The sequence below is a fragment of the Leucopleurus acutus genome (genome assembly GCF_964270905.1).
Source record: "Leucopleurus acutus genome assembly, chromosome: X".
NCBI lineage: Eukaryota > Metazoa > Chordata > Mammalia > Artiodactyla > Delphinidae > Leucopleurus > Leucopleurus acutus.
In genome coordinates this window covers 131,232,523-131,250,053 of record NC_139148.1, presented here as the reverse complement: position 1 = coordinate 131,250,053, position 17,531 = coordinate 131,232,523, and the positions used below count along the sequence as shown (strand labels likewise).

Here is a 17,531-nt window from a genome sequence, read left to right as displayed (position 1 = left end):
AGTTGAAACAGGGTCACTGTTATACCAGGGGATTGGGAAGGACTATGTCTTAAATCCAAGGGATCCTCTGGGGCATCTCCTACTACTGTCACATCCAGGCAGGACCACTAAGGATTCAGGCTCAGTGGGAATAAAGGTTTGGTTGACTTACCAGGTAAAGAATTCTGACCAGCTGAGGCTGGAGAGCAAAAGGAGGACAGGGACTGTAGTGAAGAAGGAAGTTATAAAGACCAATGAAATTATGATCTCAAGATCAGTTATAGAAAGGAGAATTGTAGTAGCTGTGTGTGCGCGTCTGTGTGTGTGTGTGTGTGTGTGTGTGTGTGTGTGTGTGGTGAACATATAAACTTTTCCCATATTCCTTCTCTCCAGATTTTATGTATGTCAAATAAAGACTGATAGAGGTTAGCTTTATGTTTTTCTTTAGGTTTTAGGATATTGAAGTGAGGTGGTGTCTGAACTAGAGACGGCTACAGTGACGGATGGGCCTTTTGGTGTCCTGTTTTAGGGAGTGCTTTTTAGTTTTGTAGGAGGGATAGGATAGCAGTATTATTTTGCCAGGAGTGAGTTGTTGTTGCTTTCAGCGCCCACAGACTCCCAATGCTCCAGCACTCCATTGATTTTATAAGCACCTTCTTCCCTAAATTAAATCCCTTTCTGCTTGAAACACCTAGAGCAAACTCTGTTCCCTTCACTGAACCCTGACTGATTACAGAACAACACATGAACCCTACCATACAAGAGTCATCACTGTGGAAATTTCAGATGTATGGTAGGAGGCTGAGAAGTCTTTTTGTAAGTCAAAGAAATGATGTGGCATTTGTTTCTTCCAAGTGTCACTTCTAAGGGAGAGGTGTCACGCCGAGGGAAAAGAGCACTACAGGTCAGGGAGCTGGCCAGGTGACGCCATACTAATCACTCGGATTAGCATTGTGGATGCGGCCCCGAAATTTGATATCCGTGCTTTTCTGTTTATAAAGTGTGTTCATAAAGGGCAGAGTGTGCCTCGAAGAGCAGCACAGAGAGGCCTGGCTGCCTCTCAGCTGAGTTCCTACTTGTGCGACTTTGGAGGGTGATATGATCCTGTTTCTCATTTCACGCACGCGCACAACTGAGATCATGATCAAGCCCACTTGATAGTGTGTATGGATCCAGGGAGCTAATGCCTGTCCAGTGGTGTGCACACTCACCGGCCCTGCAGCCGCATGTCTGCGTAAGTGTCATGTGCGTGGCTGTTACTTACCGGGCTCAGCACACCGCCTGCACCATCATTCTTGGATCCATGTTTTAAAGCCTTCGGGTCAAAGAGACTGCAAACAGCACTTCCAGTTTTGAACCTTTTGATTATGGATGATTTGGATTTAGTTTTGCTGCAGAGCTCATCACCGGATAAAGAGGTCTTCGGGGGAGGGGCACAGCAGAAGCAGTAATTTGCAAACCACCAAGTGGAAACGGGAAGTCAAGGGGCAGTTAGGCTTTTCTTCATCCCTAAGCATTGACATTGCAGGTGCGGGGTCTAGATTTCGGCTCTCGTGACCCCGAGGCCCGGGCACCAGCCCTTCAGACGCGGCTGACCGCGGGCGGGGGCGAGGGCGGCGGGGGACCGGCTCTGGCCCGCAGGGCTTTCCTGCCCGAGGCCGGGGGTGGCGCCCGTCCCCTCAGGACGGGGGTCGCGGGGCCGCGGGGGCGGCGCTGGAGGGCGGGCGGGCGGGCGGGAGGCGCTGGGCCCGCCCCGCCGGCATCCCCGCCGACTTCCTCCCGCCGCGGACGCCGGCCCAGCCGGAGGAAGCGCGGCACGATGAGCGCGGGCGACGCAGTGTGCACGGGCTGGCTCGTCAAGTCGCCCCCCGAGAGGAAGCTGCAGCGCTACGTGAGTAGGGGCGTCGCCGCGCGTCCTCGGGGCCCCGGGAGGCCGCGGGGTGGCCTCGGAGTGGCCCGGGAGCCCCGCGCTCGGGCTGCGGGCGAGGCCGGCGGACGGAAAGCGAGATCGCACGTCGAGCCGGAGCGCGCTGAGCCGACGGGAGGGAGGCGGGTGGGGCGAGCCCGGGCGTCCGTCTCGGTGCGGGAGCGGCCGGGGGAACCTCCCGAAAGAGCGGCCCTGTCGCAGTGCCGCGGTGGGGGAGAGGGACGGGGACCCCGGGACGTGCCGCCTGCACGGGGCGGGCGCGGAGGCTCCGCTTTCCCCCGGGGTCGCGAGCTCCGTCTTCCCGCGGAGCTGTCGTCGGACACGACCGTCCACAGCCTTCCTCAGGGTGTCGCTTCTCAGCTTCTCCTTTCTGCGGACACTGCGCTTTTCGAGAACCTCCGGTAACCATGGACTTTTGCTAGGATGAGACAAGGGGCACTCGGGAGAGCCCACCTTAAATGTACGAGCCACAGCTCGAACATTCATTATGTCCACCCGCGTCCTCGGGACAAGCAACGTACAGCTGCTCAGACCCCTTTCTCCATTGACCCGGGACTACACTAGTGTCCGTCTCTTGCGACTCTTTGCGAAGTTTTTTTCTTTTTTTTAATTAATTAATTAATTAATTTATGGCTGTGTTGGGTCTTCGTTTCTGTCGAGGGCTTTCTCTAGTTGCGGCGAGCGGGGGCCGCTCTTCATCGCGGTGCGCGGGCCTCTCACTATCGTGGCCTCTCTTGTTGCGGAGCACGGGCTCCAGACGCGCAGGCTCAGTAGTTGTGGCTCACGGGCCCAGTTGCTCCGCGGCATGTGGGATCTTCCCAGACCAGGGCTTGAACCCATGTCCCCTGCATTGGCAGGCAGATTCTCAACCACTGCGGCACCAGGGAAGCCCTCTTTGCGAAGTTTTTTGCCGTTTGTTCTGCTGAGCAGCGTTTTAGAGGCATGTTCCACTTAGCGTGTAGATGCCATAGATGTAGACACACCTAGATTCTTCTGATTACTACCACTGTTTACCTTCATCATTCTTTTTGAGTCCCCGAGTCTATAGACACGAGGTCCACTATTGCTCAGCCTCTAAGGCACCAGCTGCTTCGCTAACGGTGCATCTGCTTTGAAGACTCATGATATTCAGATGAGGGTCTGTCACAGAGCGCAGCACTTACAAAGCCAGCTCGAGGTAGCTTTCCTTGTTGCCCTTCGGAATGTGAGACATCTTAAATGTTTACGGCATATTGTCAGATGATGCAGGAAGGTGCCGAACCTGGACTGCAAAGTTCGTGGCAGATTTTTTTCCAATCCTGTTTTCTATCTTGTCCTGACCAGACTGGCTTAGGAAACTTTATTAGTACTTCATCCACCTCGGGAAGGCATGGGTGTCCGTACCTCTTATTACATGAGCTTCGTTCTCTTGAGGTGCAGTGGAGGTGTGGCAGGTGTGGACTTTGCACAGCTTATAGGCGTGTGGGGCATGTGATGGGGTGGTGAAGGAGGAGACTTAGGACACAAGACTACCTAGATGTCATCTTACCAACACTCCAAGACATAAACCTGGGCCTCTCAGGCTATGGTTGGGAACTTTTTATAATGAGGGACATAGTCGTTTCGACAGTCGATGCTCTTTGGTTGAAAGGAGTCCCTGAAACACACCCCATAGTCAGTTTCCGCTCGTCTTTAAGTTCTGTAGGAATCCCGTATTGCCACTAGATGGCGATCATTTGTCAGTGCTCACAAGCCGCTTTTCACTCAGATCCTGTCGGGAGTGCTCATTCCGTCTTCCTTTTAATTGAGCACCAACTCTGAACCAGGCCCTATGCCATTGGCTAGAGAGAGCAAAAGAGACTTTATCCCTGTCCTCCAGAAGTCCAGAGTCTCACATGTGTTACACAATGACATAACGAAGCTACTTAGTGGCACAACTAGGGCAATAACTTAGTTCTTTGCGCTGCCAGCCAAGTAGCTCTCTGTTAATGTTTGTAAACCACAGATGGAAGCTAAGTCTGTATTTAGGTAAGTCCTTCAGTCCGAGGTAAGCTGGTGTTTCATTCTCGAATCTATGAAAGATAGTTTTATCACTGCTCTTTAAATTTTAAATTTAACTATAGTTAATTTACAATATTGTGTTACTTTCAGCTGTACACCTTCAGATTTTCTTCACTATAGGTTATTACAAGATATTGAATATAGTTCCCTGTGCCATATAGTAGGTCTTTGTTGTTTATCTATTTTATATATAGTGGTGTGTATTTACTAATCCTGAACTAACTTATCCCCTACCCTTCCCCTTTGGTAATCATAAGTTTGTTTTCTACGTCTGTGAGTCTATTTCTGTTTTGTAAGTTCATTTGTATTTTTTTTTAGATTCCACATATAAGTGATATCATATGGTATTTGTCCTTCTCTGACTTACTGCACTTAGTATGATAATCTCTAGGTCCATCCACGTTGCTGCAAATATTTCATTCTTTCTTATGGCCGAGTAATATTCTGTTGTAGATATACGTACCACATCTTCTTTATCCATTCCTCTGTCAATGGACATTGAGGTTGTTTCCACGTGTTGGCTACTGTGAATAGTGCTGCTATGGCGCATGTATCTTTTTGAATTAGACTTTTCATCTTTTCCAGATATATGCCTAGGAGCGGGATTGCTGGGTCATACAGTAGCTCTATTTCTACTTCCTTAAGGAGCCTCTATACTGTTCTCCATAGTGGCTGCACCAGTCTACATTCCCACCAACAGTGTAGGAGGGTTCCCTTTTCTCCACACCCTCCCCAGCATTTATTGTTTGTAGACTTTTTGCCATTCTGACAGGTGAATTACTGCTCTTTTAAAAGATGGTTGATTCTTTTCTGTTTTTTCTTTCACAAATATACGAACTTATTCTTATAAACAGCCAAATGATCTAGGAATAAATACAGTAAAAAGTGAAAGACCCTCTTTAATTTTCCCCACATCCTACCCTTCCTGTGCACCCCTCCTCATTCCCTTCCACGCCCCTCCCTAGGGATGACAACTGTTAGAAGTTTGGCTAGTGTTATTCTTTAAAAATTTCGAAGAAGATACAATTTTCTTTTTGCACAAATGAGATCATACTATACAAACTGTCCTGCGATTTTCTTTTTTCACAACAATCCCGGACATCTTTCCAAGTTAGTATGTATAGATTTGCTTCATTCTTTTAAACCATTGCGTAACACTCCTGGTCATAGACATAACATATTTTAACAATTTCTCTGTTGATGAACAGTTATCTTGCTTTTATTTTCTCAACTTTAAAGAATGCTGTAACAATGATGATAATAAAATTATAATAATTCACATTTATTGAGTGGTTGTATGTGCCAGACACTACACTAAGGACTTTACTTGAATTATCTCATTTAATCTTCAAAACAACACTAAGATCCAGGTACTACTTTTATCTCTGCATACAAGTTCTTTGTTGGGTATATAATTTGCAAATATTTTCTACCAGGCTATAGTTTGTCTTTTCTTTCTCTTTACAGTATCTTTTATAGAACAAAGATTTTAAAGTTTTGATTAAGTCCAATTTGTCAATTTTTCTTTTATGGATCATGTTTACTGTCAAATCTAAGAACTCTTGCCTAACCCTAGATCCTGAAGATTTTCTTCTATGTTTTTTCTCCTAAAGACTTTATAGTTTTACACTTTAGACCAATGATTCATTTCAGTTAAAAATTTTGTACAAGGTGTAACATTCATGTTGTGATTCATTTTCTTGCAAACCAATTACATTTATTGAACAAACTGTCTTTATTCCATTGAATTACTTTTGCAACTTGGATGGACCTAGAGTCTGTCATACAGAGTGAAGTAAGTCAGAAAGAGAAAACAAATACCGTATGCTAACACATATATATGGAATCTAAGAAAAATATAAAAAAGGTCATGAAGAACCTAGGGGTAAGATGGGAATAAAGACACAGACCTACTACAGAATGGACTTGAGGATATGGGGAGGGGGAAGGGTAAGCTGTGACAAAGTGAGAGAGTGGCATGGACATATATACACTACCAAACGTAAAACAGATAGCCAGTGGGAAGCAGCCGCATAGCACAGGGAGATCTGCTCGGAGCTTTGTGACCACCTAGAGGGGTGGGATAGGGAGGGTGGGAGGGAGGGAGACGCAAGAGGGAAGAGATATGGGAACATATGTATATGTATAACTGATTCACTTTATTATGAAGCAGAAACTAACACACCATTGTAAAGCAATTATACTCCAATAAAGATGTTAAAAAAATTTTTAAATCAATCGGTCATATTTATGTAAGTATTTCTGTGTTCTCTAGTCTGTTCCCTTTATGTCTTTGTTCATCTTTATGCTAACACCATGCTGTTTTGATGACAAGAACTTTATAGTAATTCTTGAAAGCAGGCAGTTTTAGCCCTCCAACTTAGTTTTTCTTTTCAGAGTTGTTTTGGCTATTGTTGGTCGTTTGCTTTTCCATACCAGTTTTAGAATTCGTTTGTCAGTTGATTTTTGTTTATTAACCTTGTATTCTGCAACCTTGCTAAACTCACCTATTTATAGTTTGAACTTTCAATACTATCAATATTGTATAAAAATGATGAGAACAGACATCCTTGACTTTTCTTGATCTAAGGGGGAAAGCATTTAGTCTTTCACCTTTTAAGTACATTAGCCGTAGGCTTTTTGTGGGTGCCTTTTCTCAGGCCGAACTTCCCTTGTATTGCTAGCTTGCTGAAACTTTTTATCGTGAATTGGATTTGTTAAGTGCCTTTCTTGCATGTGTAAAAATAATAATATGCATTTTCTTTTTTTTTTTTTTTTTTTTGTCTGTTACTATGGTGAACTATTCTGATGGATTTTTGTATCTGGAGCCAGCTTTGAGTTCCTGGGATAAACTTCACTTGGTTGTGATGTTTTATCCTTTTCATGTTTTTGTTTTTTTAAAATAAATTGATTTTATTTTATTTTTGGCTGCATTGGGTCTTAGTTGCTGCACGCGGGCTTTTCTCTGGTTGCGGCGAGCGGGGGCTACTCTTCGTTGCAGTGCGCGGACTTCTCATTGCGGTGGCTTCTCTTGTTGGGAGCACGGGCTCTAGGCGTGCAGGCTTCAGTAGTTGTGGCACATGGGCTCAGTAGCTGTGGCTTGCGGGCTCTAGAGCACAGGCTCAGTAGTTGTGCCACATGGGCTTAGCTTAGTTGCTCCACAGAATGTGGGATCTTCCCGGATCAGGGCTCAAACCCGTGTCTCCTGCATTGGCAGGCGGATTCTTAACCACTGCGCCACCAGGGAAGCCCCTTTTCATGTATTGCTGGATTTAATTTGCTAATATTTTGCTGAGGGTATTTGTGACTTTGTTCATGAGGGATATTGGTCTGTAGTTTGTCTCTTTTGTACTCTTTCTCTGGTTTTGACATTAGCATAATGCTGGTAACCGCTACTCTCTTCTCTGTATCTATGTGTTTGTTTTTGTATGTTTTGTTTGATTTGTTTATTGTATTCCACATATGAGTGAAATCATATGGTATTTGGTATTTGTCTTTCACTTATTTCACTTAGCATAATACCCTCTAGGGCCATCCATGTTGTTGCAAATGGCAAGATTTCAGTCTTTTTCATGGCTGAGTAATATTCCATTGTGTATGTATACACATCTTTATCCATTCATCCATCAGTGGGCACTTAGGTTGTTTCCAAATCTTGCCTGTTGTAAAGAATGCTGCAATGAATATAGGGGTGCAGATACCTTTTCTAACTAGTGTTTTCATGTTCTTCAGTTAGTATTTATTGTACTCACTGTATTTTACAAATAGTTAATCAATTGATTGAACACCATTTGTTGAAGAGTCCTTCCTCTCTATATATTTTCATTATATGTTGCCAGAGAGAGTGTATTTTTAAGGAATATATGCATATGATTCAAAATCAAAGCATATCAAAGTATATACAGTGAAAAGTAAGTTTCCCCCTCCAGCTGCAAGCATTGCGGATTTTCCTTCCAGATATATTCCATGCATATACAAGTATATTTTTTGAACAAATGGTAGTATACTATATTCACTATTTTATAACCCTCTTTCTTAGTATATTTTGGGGATTGTTCCATATCAGCACATAGAGATCTTTCTCATTATCTTTAACAACTTCATAATATTTCACTGTATGCAGCTACTATGATAGACCTTTTCTTGTTTCCAGTCCCATGCTACTATAAACAATGCTGCCATGAATATCTTTGTACATTGGTCTGTGTAGTCATGTGCAATTAATTCTGCTTGTAAAAAAATGCTTAGAAGTGGAATTTCTTAGTCAAAGTGTATGTGAATGTAAAATGCCAATAGATATCAAAGTGCTTGTCTCTCTGCAATGCCCCAAATATAGTGTATTATCAAACGTTTTGATCTTTGTAAAGTCAAGAGTTGATAAATGGTATTTTATTTTAACTGAATTTCTTTATGAGTGAGGTTGAACATCTTTTCATATATAAAAGACATTTGTATTTATGTTTGTACAGCATGATTTTAATTGCAACCTAAGTCTTAAATCCTTTCATGGGTCTATTTTGGGGCAATTTTGTTCAGTTGCTTCTTCTGCTTTTATCTCAGCTTTTAAACTGTTATTGAATAAGTATCACACTTACATGATTCAAAAATGAACAATCTCACCCTCACCTGTCTTCATCCATCTTAATTGCCCTTAGCCTTCAAGTAACCATTTTTCTTAGTTTTTTCCTTCACACTTCCGGTATTTCTTTCTATAAATACGAGGACATATGTACATAGCTTCTTTTTTTAATTTTTTAATTTTATTTGCGGTACGCGGGCCTCTCACTGCTGTGGCCTCTCCCGTTGCGGAGCACACGCTCCGGACGCGCAGGCTCAGCGGCCATGGCTCAGGGGCCCAGCCGCTCTGCGGCATGTGGGATCTTCCCGGACTGGGCCATGAACCCGTGTCCCCTGCATCAGCAGGCGGACTCTCAACCGCTGCGCCACCAGGGAAGCCCTGTACATAGCTTCTTACGCCCCACTTTCTTACACAGTATCCCATTCTATATCTTAGTCTGTTCATTTAAGAAGACATACAGACAAGCACAGGGAGCTCTACTCAGAGATCTGTGGTGACCTAAATGGGAAGTAAATCTAAAAAAGAGGGGACATGTGTATACATATAGCTGATTCACTTTGCTGTACAGCAGAAGATAACACAAAATTGTAAAGCAACCATATTCCAATAAAAAAAAGAAGACATACAGACAGTCAACAAGCACATGAGAAGATGCTCAACATCACTAATCATCAGGGAAAAGCAAATCAAAACTGCAGTGAGATGTCCCCTCACCCCCGTGAGAATGGCCACCATCACAAAGGCCACAAATAACAGATGCTGGAGAGGGTGTGGAGAAAAGGGAAGCCTCCTGCACTGCGGGTGAAGATGTAAATTGGTGCAGCCACTACGGAGAACAGTATGGAGATTCCCCCCCAAATTAAAAATAGAACTACCATGTGATCAACCAGTTCCACTTCTGGATATTTATCCAAAGAAAATGAAAACACTAACTTGAAAAGATATCTGCACCCCCACGTTCATTGCAGCATTATTTACAATATTCAAGGTGGGTGTGGAAGCAACCTAAGTGCCCATCAACAGATGAATGGATAAAGATGTGGTACAGGGCTTCCCTGGTGGCGCAGCGGTTGAGAGTCCGCCTGCCGATGCAGGGGACGCGGGTTCGTGCCCCAGTCCAGGAGGATCCCACATGCTGCGGAGTGGCTGGACCTGTGGGCCATGGCCGCTGAGCCTGCGCGTCCGGAGCCTGTGCTCTGCAGTGGGAGAGGCCACAACAGTGACAGGCCCGCGTACCGCAAAAAAAAAAAAAAAAAGCTGTGGTGCATACATATACATGCAGTGGGATATTACTCAGCCGTAAGAAAGAATGACATCTTGCCCTTTGCAGCAACATGGATGGAACTTGGGGGCATTATGCTAAGTGAAGTAAGTCAGACAGGGAAAGACAAATGCCATGTGATCTCACTTTTATGTAAAATCTTAAAAAACAAAAATGTTGAGCAGGAACTCAAAGATACAGAGGAAAGATTGGTGGGGGATGGCGGTTGGGGGGTGAAGTGGGAGAAGGTGGTCCAAAGGTCCAGGCTCGCAGTTATAAAATAAATAAGTCCTAAGGATATAATATACAGCATCTCGACTATAGCTAGTAACACCGAATTGTATATATGAAAGTTGCTAAGAGAGTAGATCTTGAAAATTCTCAAAAAAATTTTGTTCTAGAATTCTGCCCATGTCAGTGACCAGAGATCTTCACTACTTTTGACAGCTGTACAATGTCCTGCTGTGTGGCTGTAGCATGTTTATTCAACCAGTTCCCTATTTTGGACACCTGAGTTGTTGCCGCTCTTTTGATTTTGCATCCATTGCCACAACTAGTCGCATGGTATATGTGACATTTTGTACTTGTGCAGGTATATCTGTATGATTCCCAGAGCTGGGATTGCTGGGGCTATGAATCTATACATGTAGTAGACATTAACAAATGTTCCATTTTGCATTCCTTCCAGCATGTGTTGTTCAACTTGGGGATTTTTGCCATCTGATAGGTGAGAAATGGTATTTCTGCGTCGTTTCAATTTGCAGTTCTTTTATTCGGAGGGAGGTTGAACATTTCTTGACATGTTGGTCCTTTTAGTCGCAGTTTCTGAGGGGTGATAAGTCCTTTGTGAGAAGAGATTTGTATACGTTTCCCCAGTTTGTCACTTGTATTTTTGACTCTGCTTATGTTGTGTGTGTGTGTGTGTGTGTGTGTGTGTGTGTGTGTGTGTGTGCAAAGGGAAAAAGTGTATGTAGTAGAATGTGTCAGTATTTTCTTTTACAGCTTCTGGATTCTCAGTCAGATTTAGGAAGGCCTTTTCCCCCTCCCTGGTTTTAAAGGAATTCACCTGTGGTTTCTTCTGGTGCTTGTATGGTTTTGTTTGTTTGTTTTTAATTAATTTATTTTATTTATCTATTTTTTGGCTGCGTTGGGTCTTCGTTGCTGCGCGTGGGCTTTCTCTAGTTGCAGTGAGCGGGGGCTACCCTTTGTTGTGGTGCACAGGCTTCTCACTGCGGTGGCTTCTCTTGTTCGGAGCACAGGCTCTAGAGCGCAGGCTTCAGTAGTTGTGGCACGCAGGCTCAGTAGTTGTGGCACACGGGCATAGTTGCTCCACGGCATGTGGGATCTTCCCAGATCAGGGCTCAAACCCGTGTCCCCTGCATTGGTAGGCGGATTCTTAACCTCTGTGCCACGAGGGAAGCCCCTTGTTTTGTTTTATTCATTTTCTTCCCTGAGTGTTCAGGTTTATTGAGGGCATGGGGGTCTACAGGGGAGACCCAAGTGCCTGCACGTGGCCGGGGATGGGGTCTCCAAAACCTGGGTTGACTTGAAAGTGTGACCCTCAGCTCCATCCCACCAAAGGCTTGGGACTCCAGTGTGGCTGCACTGCGGGGGTGGTTGCCTTTGGGTGTGGCCCCATCAGGGCAGCAACTTGGCACATTTCTCGCCCTTCAGGCAAGGCCCGCGGCCATTCTTCCCCAGGGAGGTCACCTACTCAGCGCTTAGGGCACTTGGGTGCCGAGTCTGGGGCAGGCAGCTGGATGGCAGCAGAAAGGAGCCCCGGACTGTGTGTTTTGTTTTGTTTTTTACATTGAGATTTGGGATCCATTTGGAGTTTATCCTGGTGCAGATGTAAGGAATGGATCCGACTTTATTTTTTTCCAAATGGCTGTACAGTTTTGCCTGCACTACTTATTAAAAAGTTCATCTGTATCCCCACTGATTTGAGATACTGTCCTTCCTTATTATATATGAAATTCCCACATTTATTTTTTTTACATCTTTATTGGAGTATAACTGCTTTACAATGGTGTGTTAGTTTCTGCTTTATAGCAAAGTGAATCAGCTATACATATACATATGTTCCCATATCTCGTCCCTCTTGCGTCTCCCTCCCTCCCACCCTCCCTATCCCACACCTCCAGGCGGTCACAAAGCACCGAGCTGATCTCCCTGTGCTATGCAGCTGCTTCCCACTAGCTAACTACCTTACGTTTGGTAGTGTATATATGTCCATGCCTCTCTCTCGCTTTGTCACAGCTTACCCTTCCCCCTCCCCATATCCCCAAGTCCATTCTCTAGTAGGTCTGTGTCTTTATTCTCGTCTTACCCCTAGGTTCTTCATGACATTTTTTTTCTTAAATTCCATATATATGTGTTAGCATACGGTATTTGTAGTGAGGTGGATAGACCTAGAGTCTGTCATACAGAGTGAAGTAAGTCAGAAAGAGAGAGACAAACACCACATTTATTTTTGTTTCAGTTTCTGGTTCAGCTTCCATTGCTCCCTCTGTCAATTCATGTGTTATTAAGCTGCTTTCATTATAGAGGTTTTACAGTTGATTTGAATAGTGATATGGCTAGTCCCCCTTTATTGTTCTTTTTTTGGAGTTTTTAGAGTTATAGAGTTTTAAGAGTTTTTAGAGTTTAGTTTTGATTTAATTTTCCCCCATGAACTTGAGAATCGGCTTGCTTAATTTCAAAACAAAACCTGTTATTACTGGGGAAGAGAGTTAAGTTAGATTTTTAAATGAACTTAGAACTGACATCATAGTGTGGAACCTTTCTATCCAAGTCAGCTTTTATGTTTTTTTCACATTGGTCTTTACACAATTCTTATTAGGCTTATGCCTGTTTGGGGTTTTTTGTTTGTTTGTTTGTATTCATAGGGCTATTGGTTTCTGTCTTCACCTGAATTCCTTAGAAAACAGAACTTGCACCAAGGCTTCTTTGCCAAGGCTTTGTTGGGGTTGTAATCTCAGTGCAGTGAGAGTGATGGGAAAAAGGAAGAAAGGAAAGAACGTGCAAATTCGTGTGTTACTGAGTTGGCCATAGCTTCGTGAGAAAACACAGCCACTGGTTGGGATATTTGGATGGATTTGGACAGGCTCTGTAGAACCGATTCACCTTGAAACCGTCTTTTGCAACAAAGAAGGGAGATAAATGTATCTGCCAGTTCCCTTACGGCTCCTGTCTCTCAGTGCCTTTTGGGGCAGCCACTGGGAAAGCCAGTGTTTTTTGGCCTGGTGTCTCATCTGAATCCAGAAGTGGTGGAAGGAACTGGAGTATTTGAGGGTTCACTGGCTCGGGCCTGGGAAGGGTGGGAGGGTCTCTCAGCAGAGGCCATGGCTCCCCACTGAGTGAGCAGCTGGGCCTGGAAGGCAGGTGGCGCCAAGATGCACAAAATTGGTCCAATATAATTCCAACATATCAATATTCTATCCTCTTACCTTTGAATTCTCTTACTTTTTGTAGTAGTTTTTCAGTTGATTCTTCTTTGGGGATTTCTTGTGTATACGATCATGTCATCCCAAAACGAAAGAGTTTTTTTTTTAATTTATTTGCCTGCGCCAGGTCTTAGTTGTGGCAGGCGGGATCTTTTAGTTGCGGCATGTGGGCTCTTTAGTTGTGGCGTGCAGGATCTAGTTCTCCGACTGGGGGCGGAACCTGGGCCCCGTGCATTGGGAGCTCGGAGCTGAGTCACTGGACCCCCAGGGAGGTCCCCAAAATAGAAAGAGTTTACCACTTCCTTTTTCAATTCTTACGTATCTTGGTTTTTTTCCTCTTGTCCAAATGTGTTGGTTAACACCCCAATGTGAAACAGTAGTATTGACAATGGGCAAGCTTATTTTGATCTTGACTTTTATAGGCATGCCTTCAATGTTTTCCTATTAAGTAAAATATTAGAAGTTTATACCAATTGAACAACAAATCCTCATTTCCTTCTCCCCCTGTCCCCCAGTGACCTCCATCCAGTTCTCTGCTTCTATGAGGTTGACTGTTCTAGGGACCTCATATAAGTGGAATCATGCAGTATTTGTCCATTTGTGTCTGGCTTATCTCACTTAACACAATGTCCTCCAGGTTTATCCATATGTCACAAATGACAGGATTGCCTTTTTTTTAAGGCTTAATAATATTCCATTGTATGGACATACTGCATTTTCTTTATGCATTCATCCATCATCTAACACTTAGATTGTTTCCATGTCTTGGCTTTGTAAACAATGTTCTGATGGATGGACATGGGAGGACAGATATCTCTTTGAGATCCTGATTTCAATTCTTTTGAGCATATACCCACCAGTGGAATTGCTGGCCTGTATTGGCATAAAGTTTCAGTTATACAAGATAAATTATTTCTAGAGGTCTGCTGTACAGCATAATGCCTCTAGCCAACAATACTATATTATGCACTTAAAAGCTGTTAGAGGGGTAGATGTCATATATGTGTTCTTACTGCACACACATTGACACACACACAAAGGAACACAGGAAAACTTAGGGAGGTGATGGATATGTCTACTACCTTGACTGTGGTGATGATTTCACAGGTGTCTACATATGTCAAACTCATCAAATTGTACACATTAGTTATGTACAGTTCTTTGTGTGCCAATTATACTTCAATAAAGCTGCTCTTTAAAAAAAGAAAGAGGGCTTCCCTGATGGCGCAGTGGTTAAGAATCCGCCTGCCAATGCAGGGACACGGGTTCGAGCCATGGTCCAGGAAGATCCCACATGCCGCGGAGCAATGAAGCCCGTGCACCACAACTACTGAGCCCGCGAGCTCTAGAGCCCACGAGCCACAGCTACTGAGCCCGCGAGCCACAACTACCGAAGCCCACACGCCTAGAGCCCGTGCTCCACAACAAGAGAAGCCACCACAATGAGAAGCCCACGCACCGCAACAAAGAGTAGCCCCCACTTGCCACAATTAAAGAGAAAGCCCATGTGCAGCAACGAAGACCCAACACAGCCGAAGAACAAATTTTTAAAAAAATCTTAAAACAATTTTCTTTTTAAATACTTTAAAAAAAAGAAAGAAAGAAAAATATTGACTTTGGGGCTAGGAGAATATATTTTCTTTATGTTAGTGAAATATTCTACAATTCCTGTATTACTGAGTTTTTTTTTTTAATCAGAAGTCATTGTTGAATTTTATTAAGAAGTTTTTCAGCATTTCTAGTGATGGTCATATGACTTTTTCATTAAATCTAGCAAAGCAATGAATTCTATTAATAGATTATCTAATATTAGACCACCTTTACATTTCTGGAATAAGCCCCAGCTGGGCAAGGTGTATTTTTCATTGTGTTGTTGGATTATTCATACTAATATTTTATATTGGATATTTGCATCAACATTCATAAGTGAGATTGGTCTTTGGCTTTAAATTTGGCTTTATTTATTTCTGTACAATCTTTAGCAGATTTTGGCATAAATGTTATACTTGGGTCATATAAAAATTTGGAAGTTTGCCATATTCTAGAATATTTTAAGTAGAGTTGGAATTAACAGCCCTTTAAAATTTTGGCAGAATTCCCCTCTAAACTGTATCTGTTGCTTTTTTGTGTGTGTTTAGATCTTTGTCAACTCTATTTCTTTTATGGAAATTGGTCTGTTTAGTCTATCTCTCCCTGAGTCAGTTTTATAAATTATACTCTTCCTGGAAAAGTGTCTGTTTCATCCAAGCCATCAAATTTATCACATATAATTTTATGAAATGCTTTTCTGATTTTTTAAATTTGTTTTTACTCTTCTCAGAGGTATTGCTTCCTTGTCATTGCGAATTTGTGCTCTGTTCCTTTTTCCCCTGTTGGTTAGGTTAGTTGGTGTTTTCTGTTTTATTGATTTTTGTTTTGGCAGTGAACCCGTTTTTTGATTATTAATAAGTCCTACTTTTTAATGTTTCTAACTTTAATTTCTCCTTTTATATTTGTTATTTCTTCATTCAGTTTTGGCGTGTTTTAGAGATGAGGAAACTTGGACTGACCACACACTCTTTGTAGATGTTGTACTAGTCAGGGTTTTAATTTGCAAGCAACAGAAGCTGATCCTGACTGATTTAAGCAGAAAAAGAGCTGATCAGAATGATATTGGGTCTCTGACAGAAATGGTGAGAGGATTGGAGAACCAGCTTTGAGGTTAAACAGCCAGGAAAAAACACCCCAAACCACAACTCAGAACTAGTTCTGGTGAGAAACCTGCTATCACTACTGCGGGTGCCTGACAGGCTGAACGATGCCACTTAGCTCGAGTTCACTGCCACCAACCCATCCTACAGAAAACAGTAGGGAAAAGAAAGGGGAAAGACAATGCCTTAGCTGCTCAGCGTTGTGGGCCTGGTGAGGTGATCGAAACCTTCCTTCCCGAGGAGTCTGACTCCTTGGTGGTCCTCCCAGTGGGGCTCAGATTCAGCCCAACGCCATCCAATGTCCCCGTTCCAACCCTCCAGGCCCAGTCTTTTCGAAGCGTGCCCTTTGTTTCACTTATAAGACCCGGTGGAATAATTCGGCAACTCGCAGTGTTAAGCCCAGGGTTGTTGTGGATGACCTCAGCCTGCGCACGTAAGCTAGAAGAGAGTCTTAGCACTATCATAGAAAGCCTAGTTTTCCAACCGTGCTTCGAGCCAAGAATTTAAGTCTTGGAGCTTGTCATCCTTTTGCTTTACGATCTGGCAGGAGAGACCATCAGAGTCTGTATTCCAGCTGTGAGGGAGACTGGAAAACAAAGGGTATTAATGGGAGGGCAGCAAAAAGGAAGAATATGAGAATGATTTTAGAGAGATAACCACTGGGGCTTCTCGACTGCTTGATTAAAACGTCTGAGAGAGACAGGGGCCGTTGACCAGGGTGGTCTGTAAGCCCGATCGCAGTGCAGTTCTGTAAACTTCAGTGATTGGAAAGGGTGTCAGTGGTCATCTCGTTACATACTGGCCACGTTTTTGAGCGATCACTTGTTATCCGGACAGTTCCAGCAACAGGAAACCGGTTACATAAACACAATTCCCAAAGAATCGTGTGACAGCTCCGACTGGGAGAATCCAGCCCGGTGTTGTTACCTCTTGAGATTACACGGAACACACCTCGCTCTGTTCACCTGGGAGCCCCGCTGGCATCCAGTGTGAGGGTGGCCGGTCAATGCCGCCATTCCTTCCAGGTTCTCAGGCCATCCATCCACCTCCTCCGAGCTGCTACCAGGACTGAGTGCACTCCTGGGTTCAGAGCACCAGGCCGAGCGGAGCCAGCTGCCCCCTCCCCGCCTGGAGGCTGGAGGTCCCCCTGGCTCGGGGCTGGCGGCCACCCCACCGCTGACTCACACCCGCCTGGCTTCCTGTCGAGAGAACTGCGTTTTCCTCTGTGCTCTTGCTGAGATCTCTTTCCTCCAGTCTCTGCTTGTGCTGTCGATGTTTTGCTTTGTTGAGGCCCGGGGACTGGACCTTGCATTTCTTACCGGTAAATTTCACCTTTTTGTTTGCAATTTGTCCTTCAGCCAATCTGTCATGATCTTTGGGTAGCTGAAAGCAAAGGAGAGGGAAGCATTTTATTGATTTGCAGTGTAAGGTCACCAGGAATCAAGTGACACCCACCTCCAGATTTGGGCCCGACAGAGAAGGAAATAAGTTCCCACCTTTCCTCAGGTCCTTCTCAGGATGTAAGTTCCCACCTGTTCAGAACCTAGAGCCAGAGTGGAGAAAGAAAGCCATTGTGGCATCTTGTTCTTTTTTTATTGGAAGCTGACAG

General features: G+C 44.0%; 1 protein-coding gene across 2 annotated transcripts in view; it reads left to right on the top strand.

Annotated features, from left to right (window-relative positions):
• Positions 1 to 1,798: 1,798 nt before the first annotated feature.
• Positions 1,799 to 17,531, top strand: part of GAB3 (GRB2 associated binding protein 3) — a gene marked incomplete at both ends in the record, with an annotated part of 60,057 nt that continues 44,324 nt past the window's right edge. For both annotated transcript variants that reach the window (XM_082865414.1, XM_082865413.1), the window contains one exon: positions 1,799 to 1,870. In XM_082865414.1, coding sequence (XP_082721540.1) covers positions 1,799 to 1,870 — 72 coding nt within the window. The remainder of the gene's footprint in view (positions 1,871 to 17,531) is intronic.